We start from the raw sequence: 20598 nt of genomic DNA on the forward strand, positions 1-20598 counted from the left end.
CAGAAAAGTCTAGAAAGGAGTTCTGAGTTATAAATCACCATCTAAAACCTGTTTTGACAGCTGTGCATACACTTTACCCTAGAAAGAGTCAATCCCAATGTTTCTTCAGAAGTGTTAAGGATTGTTAAGGACAACTTTTTTGAAAAACAAAGAACCATTAGTTGGCCAAAAGGCAATCCTCTCAAGAGACCGTTAGGACAGCTGAAGGGCTTCAGAAAGGGAGAAAAAGAGGTGAACATTTCTGCAGCACCTGCGTCTAGTCAGCTGGTTGTGTGAGCGTGAGGGCTGGGGCGTACCTCTCTTTTTCCGGCGGTCCCTGATGAGTTTCTGGGCGATCCTCTTCCAGCGGGGCTGTGAGCTGATCAGCTTGAGCTTGGACACGATGGACAGGTCGTTGCTGACGGCGGGCCGCAGCTCGTTGAAGAGGAAGCGAAGCCGCTCGATCACCGGCGCACACACCTCCTTGTAGGAGCGGCCCTGCTCTTGGTGCGTCTGTCACACAGAGGGGGGGAAGGGTGATGAATGGGGGGGGGGGGGGGGGGTGGTCAAAGTTCAAACATGAAGGGTCAGGGCAAGGGGCACGTGGATGAGACATTGGAGACGGGCTGTGTTGACAACTTGAAAAATGCTTCTGCGGTGACCTTGAAAGTTAACACTAAGGCAACATAGACTTAGTGAAGCAGTTTTTCACACAAGCTCGTGTCTGGGTCACTGTGTCTCCCACGGGCCTCCCAAAACTGCCTTTTCATCAGAAAAAAGCGAAGTGTAAAGAGCACTGCTGTTGAATAATCCTATGATCCTATAATAATCCTATCTATCTGTGGTCATTTTCTCCAGTCATTGTATGCATTGCTCTGTTATTTTGTATGTTCTGATGATGTAGAAATACAAACAGGAGTAGTCAGTTTACCTTTATCAAGGAGCACTTGGCCTGGTACACCACCCGACACGTGTCAATCACTGATTTGGGGAGGGACTTCTGTTTCCCCTGATCCACGCCCAAGGCACATTGATTGGCAAGAGAAAGTGCGACGTGGCCTGCAGGGGGAGACAAAACCTCATCACTAACATATCATCAAGCTCATCGGTTCCCAAACTGGGGTACGCGTACCCCCAGGGGTACGCAAAGTGGTTCAGGGGGTACGCGGGGAGAAAATGTCCGCGATAACAGAAAACGGACGGAATTCGCAGAATGTACCGTTTGAAACAGAATTGCAACTTTGACGGAAACATCATTTTGTGCATCAAAATCGCCCAAATTCCCCTGTATTTTGTCCTGCATCGCAACGATGAACAAGCATTAATTAGAAAACAAAACCACTGAGAAAATGTCACGTCTGTGCTGAACTCCGCTCCGACCACACCCCCCTATTCAACACAGACCTCCGTAGCCTGTCAAATGCATTTGCATCTTCCCAATCGCCTGCATATAATGTTTTTTTAGTCTTCTGTTCTGTTGATGGCTGGCAAACAACAACCTTAGAAGGTTTGGGTCATTTGTGGCACATATTATTCACTCATTTTAAGCCATCAATCTACCTCTTAGTGAACAAAATGAGCGTGAAAAGGAAAACTTTATTTTTTTTCAACGGGGGGGTTTACGCAGCTGGAGATTAAATGTCTGAAGGGGTACGGGACTGTAAAAAGTTTGGGAACCACTGATCTAGCTGATGATAAATAACTTGTATAATTACATTTAACTACATATCCCAACTCTGACAAAGCAATCCCTAATGATATATTATCCTTAATTCTATCTAACTACACATGGTCACAATTATCCTTAATGAAATCAAATGTTGCGTTTTATGTCCTACTCCCCTGTGCCTCTGATCTATGTAGTTCTTGCTTTAAAATGAGAGAAAGCCGTGTTGTTTCTTACGGATACTTGATTAATGTTTGTGAGTTTGTGAGTTTGTGTGTGTGTGTTTGTGTGTCTCACCAAGGTCATGGTGCTTGAGCAGGCAGCAGAGCAGCAGGCGTCCCACCTCCTCGACGGGGTGCTCAGGGGGGAAGGTGATGGGGGCGATGAGGTGGCACTGCTTACAGCAGCGCTCGATTTGGCATAAGAAGTCCTGAAACGGCAGCAGCAAAACACAGCTTAGTGCACCAGACACACACACACACACACACACACACACACACACTCAAATGCATGGCTGCTCCTTACCATTTACATTCCAGATGGATTAAACACCCGAGCATGTTGCTTAAGATATTTCTAGTAATTTCTCGCCATTTCTTCATAATGGTTGAATAAGGCTGTTAGGTCTGAACCGTGAACACACAATCAGTCAAAGGAAGGCAGCCATTCTGAGCCAATTTGCACAGTAACCTTGAAGCTACTTCATTTGTGCTCCATCCTCCACCCGCTGTACCTCCATCCCATCCCCTCCCCACACCCATCGCCCCCTCTTCCGTCATCATGGCCGTACCTTCACAGTGTGGTCCTGGGTGGTGTTGTCAGCGATGGCTTGGAGGAACGGCTGCGCGTGGTCGCTGAGCATGATGCGGCTGGAGTACAGCTTGGCCTTGTCAGGCGTGGTGGTCCCAAGGGAGCTGCAGTGGTCCTCGTCCTTCTCCTCGTTATAGTTGTAGTGGATCTGACTGGTCTGGAGACCACCCGAGAAGATGGACGACTGTAGCCATTCTGAAACACACACACACACACACACACACACACACACACAAAGAGGGACACAGAGAGATAAAAAAGATAAAAAAAATGGTAATGGTCAGGGTAGAGTAAAGCACACATCTAAAATTCTTTACCAAGTAAGGCATTGCCTGCTGCTAGTTGCAGTGTCATTTAAAAATTCCTCCATTCTGGAATTCCTCCAGATGGTCTGCAAAGCAATCATCGGCGTACAGGGCAGTGCCTTCAGACAGGCTCATGTTCAATTCCACAGTCCATGTTATTGAAAGCTTGACAAAATTCTTCATTACAAAGATGCCTCAGATCACACAAACATGTGAAGGCTGGAGCTCATCACTGAACTAATGCATGGATGATTCATAGCCACCCTTCATCTAACAATCCCAATGCACTTTGTACCAGTCTAATGCTTTGAATGCATTTGAGAGAAATGCCCATCCCTACTCGAACGATCACAGAGTGCTTCGCAATGGTTGCGCGCTGTGAGTGCGTTTGAGCGACACTGAACTCACTGGCACATTCGATCTCCATGGGGGACAGGCAGGTGCTCATGGCCAGGTAGGAGGCGTGCAGGCCCAGCAGCAGGCCCAGGTTCCTCTCCGTGTCGATCAGCGGCGACGACAGGCTGCTCAGGTCCGGCGTGGTCACCGTCTCCTGGTTGGGCTGGAGCAGGGAGGGGGAGGGGTTAGTTACTGGAGGGTGAGGGGTCTTCAGAGCTCAACATGAAATGTAACAGTGCAACTGGACACAGCAGAGGGCTGGCAGTTTAACAGATCTCCACTGACGGAAACAATCGATGAAACTTCATGGAAAGCCAGTAGATCTACATAAGGTTGAGGTGAAGGTGAAGTATTTAGTAGATACCTTTATCCAAAGGGACTTGCAAAAGATATTTAAAAAAAATGTAGCTTTTGCTTTTTTCAATACGCCAAAGCTTTCGTATGTACTGCATTGAAGAGAACGAGTACGTTGGAGTTCATCAGTCCCTTCCAAACAAGGGCTCATATTTGGGACAATTAGTGGCTGTAATTAGGTGCGGCCCCATGACAAAAAACTTTAAATTGTTTGTCCATTTATATCACAATGAAACTAACAATTCCAGAGGGGGCTCGCTAATAATGAAGAAAGATGCCTCACTAGGGCAAAAACAGACTGTGATTATGTCTGGTTTTCTTCCATCAGACAACACACACACACACACACACACACACACGCCTATACACACCTCCATGTACTGGCCGACACAGAACGCCTGCATGGACTCTCTGGTGTCCTCAAACTGCAGCGCTGCCTCCAGCGCCACCACTGGGTCCTCACCTGCAAACTGGGCTGTAAAGAGAGACTGGGCTTTTAAAATGGATCCTATAGAGACTGGGCTGTAAAGAGAGACTGGGCTTTTAAAATGGATCCTATAGAGTGACTGGGCTGTAGAGAGAGACTGGGCTTTTAAAATGGATCCTATAGAGACTGGGCTGTAAAGAGAGACTGGGCTTTTAAAATGGATCCTATAGAGTGACTGGGCTGTAGAGAGAGACTGGGCTTTCAAAATGGATCCTGAAGAGAGACTGGGCTGTAGAGAGAGACTGGGCTTTTAAAATGGATCCTATAGAGAGACTGGGCTGTAAAGAGAGACTAGGCTTTTAAAATGGATCCTGAAGAGAGACTGCTCATAGGGAAAACATTCTGAGAGAAACATCAGGGATGCATGCTATCCATTTAATGAAGCTCAAATTTCCATTTGGGTTGGAAAGAGACTATTTTCAGAGACTAAACCTGATACTGGAGGACTTCCTGAAAAGCCTACCGAGGATGCTGTTGCCAGTTAGAGACTGGGCCTGGAAGTCTTTGATGTCGTACACCTTCCCCTCAATGACGGTCCAGAAGCCTCCGTCTTTGTTGTGGTTCTCCAGGTCCGCCTTGCGGATAAGTGACACCTCCTCGTTGTTTCTGGAACTTTGCCCGTTGAAAAAAGACCCTGAATCGAGAAAGATCAACCGTCAAACCTGAGAAGAACCGAATCAAAATTCAACAGTTTCTCCAAACTATTTGTAAAACAGTGCAAATCACTTTGCATGTACTGACAAACTTCTCATGGCTAACTACTTCAACTGAATCTGAGGAATGAATACAAACTCAGAGGTAATCCCTGACACGGTGCTCGAGGTTGGGGTTTGACCTTCACCCCAGTGACCCGCTAAAAAGCCTCTGCCAGCGTACCCATGAGTCCAGGCCAGGCCAGGTCCTCGTTGTCATCCCTCTCGTGGCCGGGCGCCAGGTGGTTGAAGCGGTCCAGGTGTTCCAGGAGCCCCGCCAGCAGCGGGATGGAGCCCGTCTCCTGCATCAGCCCCGCATCCCGCGTCAGCAGCATCACGATGGACACCACCAGCTCAGGCAGCAGCACCCCTACAGGACAGGAGGAAGCACTGCAGTCAATCCTCAATTCTCAACAGTGGGGCACTTCATTGCTCTCCACACCACAGTGGTACAACAGGAACCAAAGGAAGTGAACCAAAACATGAACTGCTGCATCCTGTGCTTGTACCTGAGGTCACATACGATGCACATGTATGTAAGCACAGGTGAATTTGTGGCCATCTTTGCAAGAAGAAATGTAAGTGTCTATTTTTACTTCTCTGATTTAAGTTTGGAAGCTATTACCTGTGAGGTCTCCCTCTATGACGTGGGACACCTCAGCGAAGTGGCGGTGGCTGCTGAAGGCGATGCTGGTGGCCACCGGCAGGATGTCCCCGATGTGAGTGCAGAGCAGGGCGATGTATTTCTTCAGGAGAGAGCCCACGCCCAGGATCTCAGAGTCTGTCAGGGCTGAGAGAGAGAGAGAGAGGGGGGAGAAGGAAGAGAAAGAGTAGGCAGAGAGAGAAGAGAAGGGAGAGAGAGAGAGCAGGAAGAGAGAGAGAGGAGTAGGCAGAGAGAGAAGAGAAAGGAGAGAGAGAGAGCAGGAAGAGAGAGAGAGAGAGAGAGAGCAGGGAGAGAACAGACATCACTCAAGTGTTTTGGCTGAAGGGCCTGTTAGTCTAACTGGAGAGGCAAACTCTAACTCAGCTCCAGTAAACCTGTTCTGATCTTGTCTGTCTTCCAGCTCCACACCTACAGCAACACTGTTAGTGCTGCATAAGGAGAGTCCAGAAAGACCAGAGCATTGCCAGCACAAATGTCAGCATTTAAAACAAGAAAGCGTTACAGTTCCATTGTCATTCATGTAGCCCTTCCGTCATTCCTTGTGATTTTAAGAGAAACGATGAGGTGATTGTAAGAGAAATGATGTGTTGTATAAACAGTGCGAAGCTAGGCCTTGGTCAGCACTGGTGAGCATCTGTGCGGTGCTGCGGCGTGTGTGTCTGGGGAGGCGGTGCGTGAGCTGCAGGAGCAGACAGCATGCTGATCACACTCACTGTATCCGCCCACGCCCGTGCTGCCGGTCACGCCCACGTACAGCTTGCAGACCAGCAGTCTCTGGAAGCGCAGCAGCAGGTCCAGAGAGGCCGAGCGCTCCTTGCTCACGTGCTCCGTGTCCTGGCAGTTGGAGATCCGCCGAGCCACCTCCTTCAGCCGCGCAATCGTCTGGGAGGCGATGTTCCTGTAGCGCGTGCGCACACACACACACACACACACACACAATTCAGCCAAGAGTCCTCAGACATACAGGTTTACATTCAAGCCCAATGCTTCTTCAGTGGAGAAAAGAAAAGGCCATTTTAGAACATCATGAAGGACACAAGAATAGGCCTTCAGCCAGTGAACTAGTTGCTATACTGGTGTCAGCGGTAAAAGCCCAGTGAAGTAGTGAAATAAGTGTTACATGCTAAGAAAGTTTCCCTAGTAGTTAAACAGCGATTTGGCTAAAAAATTATAAAAATAATCTATATTTTCTTCATACATAGGAGTGCAGCTTGAAGTGCTTCTTAATCAGCACATTTTCAGCGAATCATACTCCAAGCTTATCTGGGACAGGTTGTCACCGGTCCTGAAATAATGCCCTCTATATCCCAGCTCAGGGCAGCTCCCACCGCGGGGCTAAACTTAGCCACCTGAGTAATTGCTGGACCAGCTGCACCAGGGGCAGGCTCTGCTTGCTGGCCGACTCGTAGATGCCCGTGTTGATGAGGTCCTTGTCCAGGGTGGTGCGGCAGCGGTGCATGGTGGAGGCGTTGGCCTCCTGCTCGTCGATCTCCTTCTCCTTCTGCGCCTCCTTCTTTGCCTCGATGTCCTGAGGGGAGAACGACCAGGAGAGACACACACACCTCGATTCAAAGTTGAAGGAAAACGCTAGATATCTAATCAAAGTTAGACAGGGGATCTCGACACAACAATTCAACATTTGTGTTTTCACACAAACAGACCTGACATAACCAGGAGAACATTACCAGGTGGTGAATGTGAGACTAACAGACACTCAGTTATGGGACTTCAGGAGGATTTATCAGGAAGAGTGATGGCATTTTTTCAGTGGGGTGCTGAACTGTTCAACTGACCCTTATCCTCTGAAGGGCATCTGAGCTTTCTGAAGACCTGTTTCTGCATCTCCTCTGTGGAGGGCTGTGGGTTGTGACTGGAGGAGAGTGTGTGTGTGTGTGTGTGTGTGTGTGTGTGTGTGTGAGTAATGAATAAGGGATGGGGATGCTGCAGACGGAGTCACACTGACCTGGATCTCGGCAGTGATGGCTGCATTCAGCGCAGACTCCAGACCCCCGTCTGCCATCAGGCTGCTGACCAGCAGGTCGATCATGAAACGCCGGCCTGGGCTCACACTCATCTCATTTCCAGACACTGGAAACACACACACACACACATCAACTTGCATTCTTGCGCTCTAATGTCCTTGTTCATCATTTATGAGGGGCATAAGGAATTCATCAGCGTGTAAAAATCAAAGCTGAGTGTGTGTCAAGCCAGACTACAGAAGAGAGGACACTGTGGGGGCGCTGGAGAAGTAGAATAAGCACTGCAAGCATCATGTGACTCTACATGTTCCTGCTTAAAAAGAACAACAAAAGTTGGGATTTTAAAAACAGCTGACATTATGGTTGTGCTATTCTGAAAGAACAGGGAAGGAAGAGCCACAGCCGGTAGCAGACGCAGGCCCTGTGTCTGCCCCTCTGTGTCTGCCGCAGATGTGATCTAGAACGGACCCGCCATTCATCAGTAGATCAGCCAATCAGATTCTAAATCTACCGTGGGTTTGCACCAGAACAGGGGCCTGTCCACTATGCCGCCAGTGACACACCCAACACAGGGGGGCCCAGTTCAGGTTCTGATTCTGGTTGTGGTTCTGACCTGCACTGGGCAGCAGCGAGGACAGCGCGCGGGCCCTCTCCTCGGCGGTGGGCAGCAGCACCGACCAGCCGCTCTGCAGCACGGCCTGAGCGGCCGCCTGCACCGTGTTGAGCACGCCGCCGTTGCTGGCCAGCGTGACCACCGTCTGCTTCAGGTTGTTGAGCAGCCCGCTGCCCAGACCCAGACCCAGCTCCTCAGGGTCCACTTGGTTACTGATGGCAGCGTGGAGCTGCAGCAAGAGAGAGAGAGAGAGAGAGAGAGAGAGAGAGAGAGAGAGAGAAAAAGAGAAAGAGAGAGAGAGAGAGGGGTGAGAAAGAGAGAGAGAGAGAGAGAGAGAGAGAGAGAGGGGGGGGGGGGGGGAGAGAAGGGAAGAGAGAGAGGGGGAGAGAGAGAGAGAAAGAGAGGGGTAGGAGAAGAAAGAGGGGAGGTAGAGAGAGTGAGTGGGAGAATGCAGGAAAAGAGAGAGAGGGGAGGAGGAAGAGAAAGGAGAGGGAGACAGAAAAGGAGGGGGAGGAAGAACACACACACAAGAGGTTCACTCGCCGTCATCCCAAACACAGAGCTGAGAGCTTCCTGGCGTGGCATGCAGTAGAGCATTCTTATTGCACATCTTCAGTGCCAAACCAAACACCCCGACGCTGCCATGCAAAGTCAATCTCTGGTATGCAGGAAAAATGTAAGCAGACTAAAAATAACACAAGAAACCCTCTTTATGCATTTCAAAGGAAATGATCGCATCTCTAATCTTTCAAGAGCATTTTCTTGTGCACTGCATGACACAAAACTATGCTTCCTTGTGTGGGCAATGCCTGTGTATGTGTATTTTATAGGTTTGGGTAATCTGTGAGTGTGTGTGTGTGTGTGTGTGTGTGTGTTGGTGTCTCTGAATATATATGGTTTTGCTCTTTCAGTGCATCTGTGCATTGCATATCTGGGGTGCGTTACCCGAAAGCCATTGAACAACTACCACAGCTAAATGAGTATTCAAAATGATCTGTTCAAACGTCTCTCTGTCTCCACGGTTACCACGATGACTGTTCAATTATGCTTTTGGGACACACAGTACTGGCTGGCAGTGTGTCTCCATGATTGCAGTCATGGTTGTTTGTCTCTCCATGCATACTTGCCGTGTACATAACTGGTAATACGCACTGCTGCTTGCAAGGCTGTGTGTATGCCTGTGAGTGTGTATGCCTGTGTGTGTGTGCGCGTGTGTGTGTATGAATATACAGTATGTGTGTGTATGTGTGTGTGTATGTGTGTGTGTGTGTGTGTGTGTATATTTCTCAGTGCGTTTCTTACCTGTAGGCGTAGCAGGTTGAGCGTGGCCACCACCATGCACTCCTTCTCCTGCGGCGGGGGCCACTCAGAGCTGCCATCCATGCCCTCGCTCACCTGGCGCAGCAGCAGGTCCAGCTGCTCAAAGGTCATAGGGCACACGTCCACCACGAAGGGCACGCGCAGACCCACTGACCACTCTGAGCATGACGACCAGGCAAAGCTCTGAACCCACACACACACAGAGACAGAGACAGAGACAGAGAACAATCATTACCACTGTTCCTCCATTTATAGCCTCATTTAAAATTCTATTCTGAATGAACAGTCTAAGCGTATGCTTAAGTATGCGTGTGTGTGTGTGTGTGTGTGTGTGGGTGATACATATACATATAATTTCCTTTGAATCATTTTCATGACATAGAAAGCACAGTGCAATTGACCGATCGCGAAACTCCTCCCTAGAACGGCCCTCGTCCAATCATACCTTAGCAACCGCTACTAAGAGAAGAAGGTCCGACAACTTTGAGGTCTGAGCAGCATGGTGAAGCAGTGTGCTTACGGGACTTTTAGATCTGTCACAGAGATTAGAGGGATGCGTGTTTTTTTCCCCGCATTTCCAAAGCCCAAAACACAAGAGGAAAGGTGCCGGCGGTGCATTAAACAGTGTGGGAGACCCCACTCCCACCTCAATATATCGAAAAACACACATATGTCTGCTCCAAAGTAAATGAAGCTGCTTGCAGCTAGCTATGATATCTATCTAGCGAACTACGCTATCGCTAGGTATGATAACTAACTGTCTAGTGGAGAGAACATCCCCAAACAGTTATGGTTCATGACAACTTGTATTATTACCACTACAAGTACATAACTAGTCTCTCCAACTAAAGTGTTAATGTTAAAATCAAAATGTTACCGTCAAAATGTTAATGTTACCGTCTGTAAAATTGCACTCTGAGCTATCCTAGCTAGCGATAGCAAACGCCAGCATTGCAGAACTTTTAACGAACACTTTGTATTTATGCTTGATACAACATTGAACAGAACTTTTAACGAACACTTTGTATTTATGCTGCTGGCGTTTGCTATCTCTGGCCAGGATAGCTCAGCGTGCAATTTTACAGACGTAACATCAACATCGCTAGCTAGGATAGCTCAGCGTGCAATTTTACAGACGGTAACATCAACATCGCTAGCTAGGATAGCTCAGTGTGCAATTTTACAGACGGTAACATTAACATTTTGATTTTAACATTAACACTTTAGTTGGAGAGACTAGCTCGAGCTTAACATACTGTATCAATGTTGAACAAAAGGCCATTATGAAGTTGTTTTATTTTAATCTTTGTGGCATTTTGTGAATGGGCAACCTACTCCTGAGTATCCCAAGGTATGCATAAGGCACAACCTGAGAGCAATAACCTGGCGATCTGATACAAAGCCATAGCATTACATCAGGATCATCATTTTACAAGCAAGTTATCACTACAGTGACTGTGAAATACTTTCAGCAACATGCACACACATCCCTTGAACAATAACGTCACTAGCAGCTATCTTGATCCACACTGGTACGTTACTGTACTGTTCTCTAGATTGTCGCCATCCTAGCTAGCTAGATCGATAGATACCTCCAGTACCAGAGTGTCTCGCCAGAGACGGAATAAATAATAAGAATAAAGAATCTTTGTAGGTTATTAGCTAGCTTGAAATATTATATACATATCTTACCCAGTGGTGAAATAACATGACTAGTCTACAAGGTTTGTGCTGGTTGCATTTAATGAAGAGGTCGTAGGGTTTCTCATTTTTTTTTATTGAGACCTGTATACTTTTGCTTCGATTATTGTTGTGTCCACTTCGTTGTTGATCTTAATATTTTGGATATCCTTCCACTGCATACTGCAGTCCCTTTTGCCTTGATCTGGAGGATATCGTGGAGGTATTACTCCAAAAATCATCACTCACACTGACAGCTATAGCGCTTGTCCCCGTACTCGCCATGGCTTTTAGCTTGACAGTTCCGGGAATTGTGTCGGACGTAGCAACAGTAACTAAGGGGGCGGGGCCCTGGCGATCGGTCAATTTACTCAAGTGCTCCATGAATACATTCAATACAAATACTATCCCTCTCTCATCAACAGCTGCTTGTAGTGCTATTAAACCATATACTGTACCAACATTCAATGACAAAAACACCCAGGATATAGTTGTGCACTACTTTATATATTTGCCTGTGTTGTGACTGAAAGATGAGTGTGTCAGGTGAGTGTGAGCACAGCCAGGTGATCAGTGCCTGTCCATACTTTATATATTTGCCTGTGTTGTAACTGAAATCTGAGCGTGTCAGGTGAGGGTGAGCACAGCAAGGTGATCAGTACCTGTCCAGGGCCACAGGCGATGCCCACGATGTGTTTGGAGTTGAGGCCAGGTAAGGCCTTGGGCTGCTTCTTGTTGGAGAAGAGCGTGTCAAAGTGCTGCAGTTTGTCGTTGCTGCCCCAGCTGTGCACCTCACCGTCGTCAGTGAGGGCCAGGCAGTGTGTGGAGCCCACCGCGATGTCCACCACCTTTTTACCTGAAACACAAACACCACAAGGGATCAATCAATCAATCAATCAATCAATCAATCAAATCACACTCAATCAGTTCAGGAGATTGAAACGATTACAAAAATCTAAAGTTCATTTAAATGATGCCTTAGTATTTATCATTTCTGTTAATGCCAATGTAACGACTGCATTCATTTACATGAAAATCTCCGTATTAATGAAAAATGTCAACCAGTGTCAATCAGCATGGGAACAATGAGACGTTCAAAAGAGGAGAGGGGTTGGACTTTGTGAGCTGACCCTGTAGACTGTCCAGCAGTTTTGGGTAGCGGACGTGCTCGTCGGTGCCGTGGCCCAGCCTCTGGTTGTCTCCCTTGCCCCAGGTGTACACCTGGCCTTCTTTGGTGAGGGCCACAGAGAACTGGCTGCCGCAGCACACCTTCATGATGTCCAGGTCCTGCAGCTTCTCCACCAGCTTGGGCGTCTTGCAGCCATCGCTGCCCCCTCGGCCCAGCTTCCCGTAGTCCCCATCCCCCCACGACCACACCTGGCCTGTGGTGACACAACCAAGAGGGGGGGGGGGGGGGGTCATACCAGAGATATTCCCAAAAACATCTGCTAGTTTTCATAACTTCATCATGAAAATTAACATTTGGATTACTCAAGAATGTATTAGCCTTAACCTAATTCTGTGATAGTTAGTAAAATTGACATTACATATGAATTTTTTTTTACATTTTTTTAAATGACATTGTCACGTCATTTAAAACCCATTTTCTATATCTCCTCCAGGACTTGCAGAAATGACCCCCCCAGACCCACTCCCACTGCTACACAGGGTCCCTCATGTCTGTAAGGTGACGGGGGTGTTTATTTACCGTTCTCAGTCACACAGAGAGTCTGTGCGTCTCCACTACCGCAGGCCACGTCCAGCACCTTCAGGCCCTTTAGTGCAGTCACCGGCATGGGTGTGGTCTGGTCTTCACTGGAGCCTGAGGAGAGACCAATCAGAACGGTCAGAGCCTGAGAGACCAATCAGAGCCTGAGGAGCGACCAATCAGAACGGTCAGAGCCTGAGGAGAGACCAATCAGAGCCTGAGGAGCGACCAATCAGAACGGTCAGAGCCTGAGGAGAGACCAATCAGAACGGTCAGAGCCTGAGGAGAGACCAATCAGAACAGTCAGAGCCTGAGGAGAGACCAATCAGAACGGTCAGAGCCTGAGGACCCTGCTGTAGAGGAGCCAACTCTCATTCGCTCAGAGCCACTGTGGCTGACGGTTTTTAAGGTGCAGTCTTTGATTATAATGCTTTACACTTTTCGTTGAGTTTTGCAAATTTAAAAGTGGTAAAAGGAATAAGATCCTGCAGGAGAGCAGCCCAATCTCATGCTCTTAGAGCCAAGCAGGAAGAATCGCTGCCTCCGCTTGTTTCTCATGTTAGCTCTTTCTCCCACTGACTGATTATACGCATCATGTGCGCTACTGAGACAAAACATGCAGCAACTCAAGAAGCCCTCAGGAGATGACCGGCACTCGTCCTTTAGATCACACAAATAACTTAATTAGGATGGATCCTTTTAGAGTGAATGTATCTAAATGTGTGTGTCTGTACTTAAATGTATTTGTGTGTGTGTGTGTGTGTGTGTGTGTGTGTGTGTGTGTGTGTGAGTGTGCGTGTGTGTGTGAATAACCAACCGTGGCCCAAGCGGCCGTAGTTGCCGCGGCCCCACGTGTAGAGTTCTCCTTCAGCTGTGATGGCGGCGCTGTAGGTGCTTCCACAGGCGATCTGCACCACGTGCTTCCCTGCCGGCTTCCCTGCGAAGGCTGCAATCACGGTGGGCTCCTCCAGATACCTGGGGCCAGGTGGGACAGGAACAGGAATCAGGCACCACACCAGCAACACAACGATGGCATTCCCGTGGGAAATATGTGCTTAGAGATTATTGTTCATGATGTAACTATCACATAATATGCCAAAGTGGATGGTGCATGTCATCTTGACTACAAGAAGGATTATGCATCCCACTGCACCCGTTATGAAGGACAACAAAGGAACTGTGCTTTGATGATGTTGGGCATGAAAAGGCAGTGAGCCGACATCATTTCACCCTAATGCATCAAATGCCTTTTGGAAAGAGGATAAACGAGCCGTTCATGAAATGCCTTTTGGAAAGAGGATAAACGAGCCGTTCGTACGTGTTGTCTCCGTGGCCCAGTCGTCCTCCGTCTCCACAGCCCCAGGAAAAGATCTCGCCGTTGGCCGACAGGGCCAGGTAGTGCAGGCCGTCTGGGTGAGCAGCCAGCTTCACGATCTTCCGCGATGACATGGCATGAACTAGGATGGGAGTCTTTGGAATAAACGCAATCCTTAGTATTCAATATCACAATCAAACAGGATCATCCCTCACAGTACAGCTCACATTGCATAACTGGAACACACACACACACACACACACACACACACACACACACACACACACTCTGCTTACCAGGGTGGTGTTCTTGTAGTTCTGGGTGTAGACGGCCCCGGTGCTGGCCAGGATGAGGAAGCCCTTCTCAGAGCCGACGATCTGGCTCACCCCCAGGTTGGACAGGGCCTTGCACTGGATGGGCCCGTTGACATTGGCATAAGGCTTCCAGCCCAGCAGGCCCCAGCCAATGACCTCCTGAAGGGTGCCCTGCAGAAACAGTCATCATGATGAGACAACTCATCAGATCATCACAGTCAAGTCCAATCAATAAATACTATACAATAATGAGTATAGAAATACAAATTCATGACAAATGCTGACATACGTATCAGTGTAAATAGTTTTAAGCTATCATTTTAACGACTGAAGATCTACTTGATAAGTGCAGTTATTTTTGCTTCATACGGTCAGACTGAACATTCAATGCTGGAAGATCAGGGTCTACTTAAGACGCGTGGTCAACAAGCGAGGACAAGACATGAAATCTACACTGAATATTAGTCTCATTTCCTAGGCATGACAAGAGTCTGAGACAAGTCCCTGTCTTATTCCCTCTAATGTCAGCGTCGAGCTGAAACCAGGCCTGGTTCCTGTAACATCATAGCTGTAGGCCAGAGCGCAGCCCATTTATAAACTGGAGAGAGGGGGCCTTGAATGGCTGGCTGGCTGGGAAGAATGAGTTCTTTATGAGCCAGTCTCCCCTGTGGGGTGCAGTTATCAAAAGCTTTCAGGGGAGGTGAGGGCAGGCCAGCGCTGCCTTACATAATGCACTCCATAAAACATTCCCTCCAAAAGTATCAAAGTAAAAGTCCCCAAGGAGCAGCCCCTCATTTAGATGGCCAGCAAAACCACATGTGCAAAAATGTACATCTAAGACAGTAAAATATAAAACAAAACAGACAGGTCATTTTTTTTTAAATCTGATGAATTCACTAGGAATAAAGTAGGTAAGTGTGAGAACTCACATTCATATTTTACATGAACCTGCTTGCTGTGCACAAAGAAAGCTTAAAAAGTTACTGTTGGGTAAGTCAGAGTTATTCAATGTCTTTTGTGTTCCAGCTCCCTGTTCTCCTAATGCAGTCAGTCTCTCTTATGACGGCGAGAGAGAGAGAGAGCTGCTAAACTTAGAGTGAATCTGAAGTCGGAGTCTGGAGTCTGAGCTTGTGAGCAATGAGGCCACACGCACAGTTACCAAAGCATCTCCCTCTAGACTGCCTGTGGGGGTGGGGGGGGTTGTATCTCGGGGGGGGGGGGGGGGGGGGGGGGGGTTGTATCACAGCAGTGTGGAGCTGGGGTTTGTGCTACAGAGAGAGCCCTACTGTTGACCTGCCCATGTTAAACATGCACTGAAGCACAAGGAGACGGAATCAAGTGAGGAAATACCTGAATGTTTCCGTGGTCCTCCAACAGAACGGGAAGAGACAGAGAGAGTGATGTTAGTAAAGCCACTGTCAACACGGATTAGGTCAATGCAAACACTGCACTCTGAAAATCATATTAGAGGCTATTTAGCAATCGCAAAGACTTTGTGTAGGGGGAGCTATTAGCGGTTAATGCATAACTGCACAAACAGTGTAAGATCGCAAGAGATTATTCTCTGGGCAAGTTTGGGGGAGGGGGGTGAATAGAATGCTGAAAAAGGCTTTAAAATGTTTACAACATGCCAGAGCGGAAAGTAGTTTAAAGCAAGGTCACTGAACATCTTAACACAATAACTGCCAGAGGGGTTTGACCCCTGACCCCTACAGTGCCGAGTCACTGAGCATCTTAAAAGACCCCATTACAAAATGTAAATGTTGATATGTGATATCTTACTGGTTTAATTATGACACCTTGTTTTACTTATATTTATTTGTTTTTCTTAAAGGATGCTAACTGCTAACTAAAGGTTCTACTAATACTACAGGTTGGGGTATATAAAAGTGGCTCTGTGTAGTGGTTCTGTATATGAGGGCGAGAGAGTTGAGGTGTGGTGCGGAGAGGGGTACCTTGCTGGACGTGGGGGAGCTGCACGGAGGGGGGCTGCAGGGGTTAGCCAGCCGGTCCAGGTGCGCCATGATGACCACGGCCGTCTGCCGCAGGTCGATAGCCAGGTCATTGTCCTGAGGAAGGGTCAGGTAGCGCAGGAAGCTCTCATTAGGGCTCAGGGGAGCGGAGAGGATCTGAGGGGAGGTCAGAGGAGAGGGGTCAGAGGAGGTCAAAGAGGGGACGCAGTGCTATTGTCCATTCATGTCAGCTGACCTGACCCTCCTGAAATCAGCCAGTCATCAAACTCTTACAACAATCACTGATGAAGCAGAGTCAGCACAACCTCAAGATATTTCTCTGAGCAATTACACTAAGAGGAGCTGAGAACCATGATTTGTTGAGCTCTAAGTGGACCAAATCTGGAATCCCCCAACTCTGGGCAATGCATCATTTGAGACGAGCTGAAAGTTCTCCACGGCACCGGCCCACGGTGGAGGTTCCTGTGTTCAACTGGGGGAGCACAGCGCTCACACCCCCAAGGTCAACACATGCTGATACAAATACTGCAAGTTGCTTCGTATAAAGTGACAGCTAATTAAAAGAAATGTAAACTCTCACCTCCACCTCCTCCTCGGGGATGGGCTCCTCCTTGCTGCTGTGGATGTTGTGGAGGCGCTGCAGGAGGGGCAGCAGGGGTGCGCTGGTGCCCTGGGTGGAGCGCTCGTTGTCCATCTCCCGCGTGCCGTTGTCCCACAGACGCAGCAGCAGCAGCACCGCCGACAGCAGTTGGCTGTATGGGGGGAGAGGGGGGTTGAACCATATGAGGCAGGTGTGTGTGTTGCAGGAGTTCTCGGGTGTCATCTCCTGTGAGGTGTACCTCAGGCAGGTGTGTGTTGGCCAGGTGTAATCTGCTGTGAGGTGTCTGTATGCAGGTGTGTGTTTTTCAGGTGTAATCTGCTGTGAGGAGTACAGACTGTGAGGAAGCAGGTGTGTGTTGTTTGGGTGTTCTCTGCTATGTGTTTGCAGGTGTGTGTGCGTGTTGCTCAGGTGTTATAGTGTGTTTGCAGGGGTCTGTGTTGCTCAGCTGTTCTCTACTGTGTGTTTGCAGGTGTGTGTGTGTTGCTCAGGTGCCCTCTACTGTGTGTTTGCAGGTGTGTGTTGCTCAGGTGTTCTCTACTGTGCGTTTGCAGGTGTGTGTTGTGGCAGCGCCCTCACCTGAGTGTGCCCCTCTGCACCGCCAGCTCCAGGAGGATGGCCAGGGCCAGGTGTTGGTCCTGCAGGGGAATGTTGCTGGGGCCTTTGCCACTGGCACTGCTGTGCACATCACTGCACACAAGAAGAAGAAGAAGAAGAAGAAGAAGAAGAAGAAGAAGAAGAAGAAGAAGAAGAAGAAGAAGAAGAAGAAGAAGAAGAAGAAGAAGAAGAAGAAGAAGAAGAAGAAGAAGAAGAAGAAGAAGAAGAAGAAGAAGAAGAAGAAGAAGAAGAAGAAGAAGAAGAAGAAGAAGAAGAAGAAGAAGAAGAAGAAGAAGAAGAAGAAGAAGAAGAAGAAGAAGAAGAAGAAGAATGTTAGATAGTGAAGGTGAGGCACAGTGGTCTTCTGCATTTCACCCACTGTGACCAAATGTTCAGACACAGGTGCACAGGGGCTACAGACAGAGAGGTCAGGTCACAGCATGATTCAGTACTGGTCAGAGTGGGGGTGGAGGAGGCTATACTTCAGTACTGGTCAGAGTGGGGATGGAGGAGGCTATACTTCAGTACTGGTCAGAGTGGGGATGGAGGAGGCTATACATGGCTTCTGTGGGGAGCACTGACCTGAGGAACTTGGTGGCTCTCTCCACGACCTCCAGCCACACGGACGACACGGTGCCCTCGTCAAACAGAGTGGCTTCTGGGAGAGCGCGCAGAGCGTCCAGGGACTCCTGGAGCAGCTCACTGCACAGGTCGGCATCATCACCTGCAGGAGACCACAGAACAGTGAGAGGGATTAGTTCTGGCTGAGGACAATGGAACCCGAATGCTTCAACACCTCTAACGCACGTGCAAGATACTTTGGAGAAAACTGTCTACCAAATGATTAGATGAAAACGTAAATTAATAAAACCGTCTCTCCCTCTCTGTTACCTTCCCTCCTCCTCCTCCTCCTCCTCCTCCCCCTCTCTAGAGGTCTGTCTGCTGGGCAGACCTTGCCCAGGGGTCAGGGAGGGCAGCTCATGTTTCAGAGGGGTCTGAGAGAGCAAAGCCAGACTGTCCCTCCCCACCTAACTCCACGCAACAGCCACAGCTCAACCAGACCTCAACCACAGCTCAGCCACAGCTCAACCAGACCTCAACCACAGCTCAGCCACAGCTCAACCACACCTCAGCCACAGCTCAGCCACAGCTCAACCACACCTCAGCCACAGCTCAACCAGACCTCAACCACAGCTCAACCACACCTCAACCACAACTCAGCCACAGCTCAGCAACAGCAACAACATCTGCCTAAAGCAGTCTAGAGTCCTCATCACCCCCCCCCCCCCCCTTCTAGATAAACTCACTGCCACATAAACAATCTTTTTAAATATTTCATATTTCAATTAGCTTTTAAAACTGCAATTACAAAGTAGTGCAACATTTTGGATGGTAGGATCTTGGAGAGCAGATATCGCCACATCCATCCCATACCTCTTCTACCATTCTATTGCATAAATGCACAAATAAATACAGTTTGAGACACCGAAGGATGAAAATGAATTTCCATGCAGCTTTCTCCGTTACGGGCTTCCATGAACACACAGATAGACGCTCTTTTATCTCATGTGTGTATGGCTATAGGGTAGAGGTTATGAGACGGAGTCAAGTTACATAATCCCCAGTGTCCCATGTCTCTTTATGTGCTCATCAGTGGGGGCTTTACATTGCCTCTCTGACTGAACAGGTGACAGTCATCCCCTCACATAGGCACTTTAACACACACACACACACACACACACACACACACACACACACACACACACACACACACACACACACACACACACACACACACACAGCTAACTTGCTAACAGACTGCCCTAGCTCTTGCCTAGATCTTGCACACATCTGCACCAACGCAGGGCCAAATCCATCCAAGATGGCATATGGGATAGGGCCTGAGCCCCTCATCTAGTCCCAGGACTTACTAATGGCAATTAGATTACCCCCCTACTCACTCAATCACCCTCATACACATGGCACACTACATGGATCCTTATCTAAACAGGGCTGAATTCCTGAGCTGAGGCCTCTGATTGGAGTCAGCCATGCACAAACAGCAGAGGGGTCACTGAGGGCTGACCAGAGACAGAGAGCTGAACAAGCAGTGCTGGGAGGGGGATGCGTACGCACCAGATCAAAGGGTGTCTGATGGAGGGCGTGGGGTAGTGGAGTAGTGAAGGCTGGGAGGGAGGTGAACGTCGGGTGTGTGCTTACCTGACCTCCAGGCTCTGCGTAGGAAGGCGAAGGCGAAAGAGAGGGCCGCCCTGGAGCCCACCCGGGCCAAGCCCTCCACCCCTTTACTGGCCGGCCGAGTGCTGGGAACACACCATCAAATAGAAATAAAGCAAATGTAACGAGTATAACAAGGATAATAAGGATTCCTATCAGGTGTTTGAAGGGCAATCTATAATCTATACATATATATGTATACTGTAATACAATAACATCACTTGCTGTCATTTAGCATAAAAGCACCTACCAAATGAAATATGTTGGGGGGGGGTTTCTCACCTCTTGTTGTCGACAGCAGGTACAGGCGGGGTGGGGGGGCTCTTCCAGCGCACCTTGTACTTCTCGTCCATCATGCTGTGCGTGAGCGAGATGAGGTAGCGCTCAAGGATGACCAGCCGTTGGCTCAGTCGCCGTGCCGACAACGTGCTCTTGGCCGTCAGCGACGACAGCTTCTGCTGGTCATCCACCAGCACCATCAGACAGTCCTTCAGCTCGGTCTCCTCTGCACATGTACGCACACACACACACACACACACACACACACACACACACACACACACACACACACACACACACAGACACACAGACACACAGACACACAGACACAGACATGCAAGGAGCCCATTTAGTGTGCAAATGGATAACATTACATTACCATCTATAATTCATTCATTTCACAGATGCCTTTATGCAGAATGGATTGCATATTATGGTGCAGCTACTTCCTGCATTCATTTTCTCATCATTCCATCTTAGAACAGGGCAGACCCTTCCCTTTAAACGATTAGAGTTCCATCTTATAACAGGGCAGACCCTTCCCTTTAAACGATTAGAAGGATGCTCCCTGAAACACCAATACAGTCCTGTAAAAATGTTCTGGTAACCAATCCACTAATTCAATGTTTAA

At 48.5% G+C, this 20598-nt stretch overlaps 1 protein-coding gene across 9 annotated transcripts in view; it reads right to left on the bottom strand.

Moving 5' to 3' along the window:
* Window positions 1–20598, bottom strand: part of herc2 (HECT and RLD domain containing E3 ubiquitin protein ligase 2) — a 79683-nt gene that overhangs the window by 50138 nt on the left and 8947 nt on the right. For 6 of the 9 annotated variants that reach the window (XM_031574523.2, XM_031574525.2, XM_031574526.2 and 3 more), the window contains exons 5-31: window positions 19971–20193; window positions 19674–19774; window positions 18036–18177; window positions 17436–17546; window positions 16839–17010; window positions 16241–16414; window positions 15636–15656; window positions 14268–14456; window positions 13975–14126; window positions 13474–13631; window positions 12657–12770; window positions 12079–12330; window positions 11611–11804; window positions 9251–9451; window positions 7949–8177; window positions 7317–7441; window positions 6703–6881; window positions 6067–6251; window positions 5315–5479; window positions 4874–5059; window positions 4461–4631; window positions 3882–3985; window positions 3169–3319; window positions 2436–2650; window positions 1943–2075; window positions 911–1038; window positions 297–492 (exon numbers count right to left, since the gene is read on the bottom strand). In XM_031574523.2, coding sequence (XP_031430383.1) covers window positions 297–492; window positions 911–1038; window positions 1943–2075; window positions 2436–2650; window positions 3169–3319; window positions 3882–3985; window positions 4461–4631; window positions 4874–5059; window positions 5315–5479; window positions 6067–6251; window positions 6703–6881; window positions 7317–7441; window positions 7949–8177; window positions 9251–9451; window positions 11611–11804; window positions 12079–12330; window positions 12657–12770; window positions 13474–13631; window positions 13975–14126; window positions 14268–14456; window positions 15636–15656; window positions 16241–16414; window positions 16839–17010; window positions 17436–17546; window positions 18036–18177; window positions 19674–19774; window positions 19971–20193 — 4371 coding nt within the window. The remainder of the gene's footprint in view (window positions 1–296; window positions 493–910; window positions 1039–1942; window positions 2076–2435; window positions 2651–3168; window positions 3320–3881; window positions 3986–4460; window positions 4632–4873; window positions 5060–5314; window positions 5480–6066; window positions 6252–6702; window positions 6882–7316; window positions 7442–7948; window positions 8178–9250; window positions 9452–11610; window positions 11805–12078; window positions 12331–12656; window positions 12771–13473; window positions 13632–13974; window positions 14127–14267; window positions 14457–15635; window positions 15657–16240; window positions 16415–16838; window positions 17011–17435; window positions 17547–18035; window positions 18178–19673; window positions 19775–19970; window positions 20194–20598) is intronic. The other 3 variants (XM_042708932.1, XM_031574529.2, XM_031574527.2) reach the window with 2 other exon arrangements.

This window comes from Clupea harengus, chromosome 10, assembly GCF_900700415.2.
Source record: "Clupea harengus chromosome 10, Ch_v2.0.2, whole genome shotgun sequence".
In the NCBI taxonomy this organism is placed as follows: Eukaryota; Metazoa; Chordata; class Actinopteri; order Clupeiformes; family Clupeidae; genus Clupea; species Clupea harengus.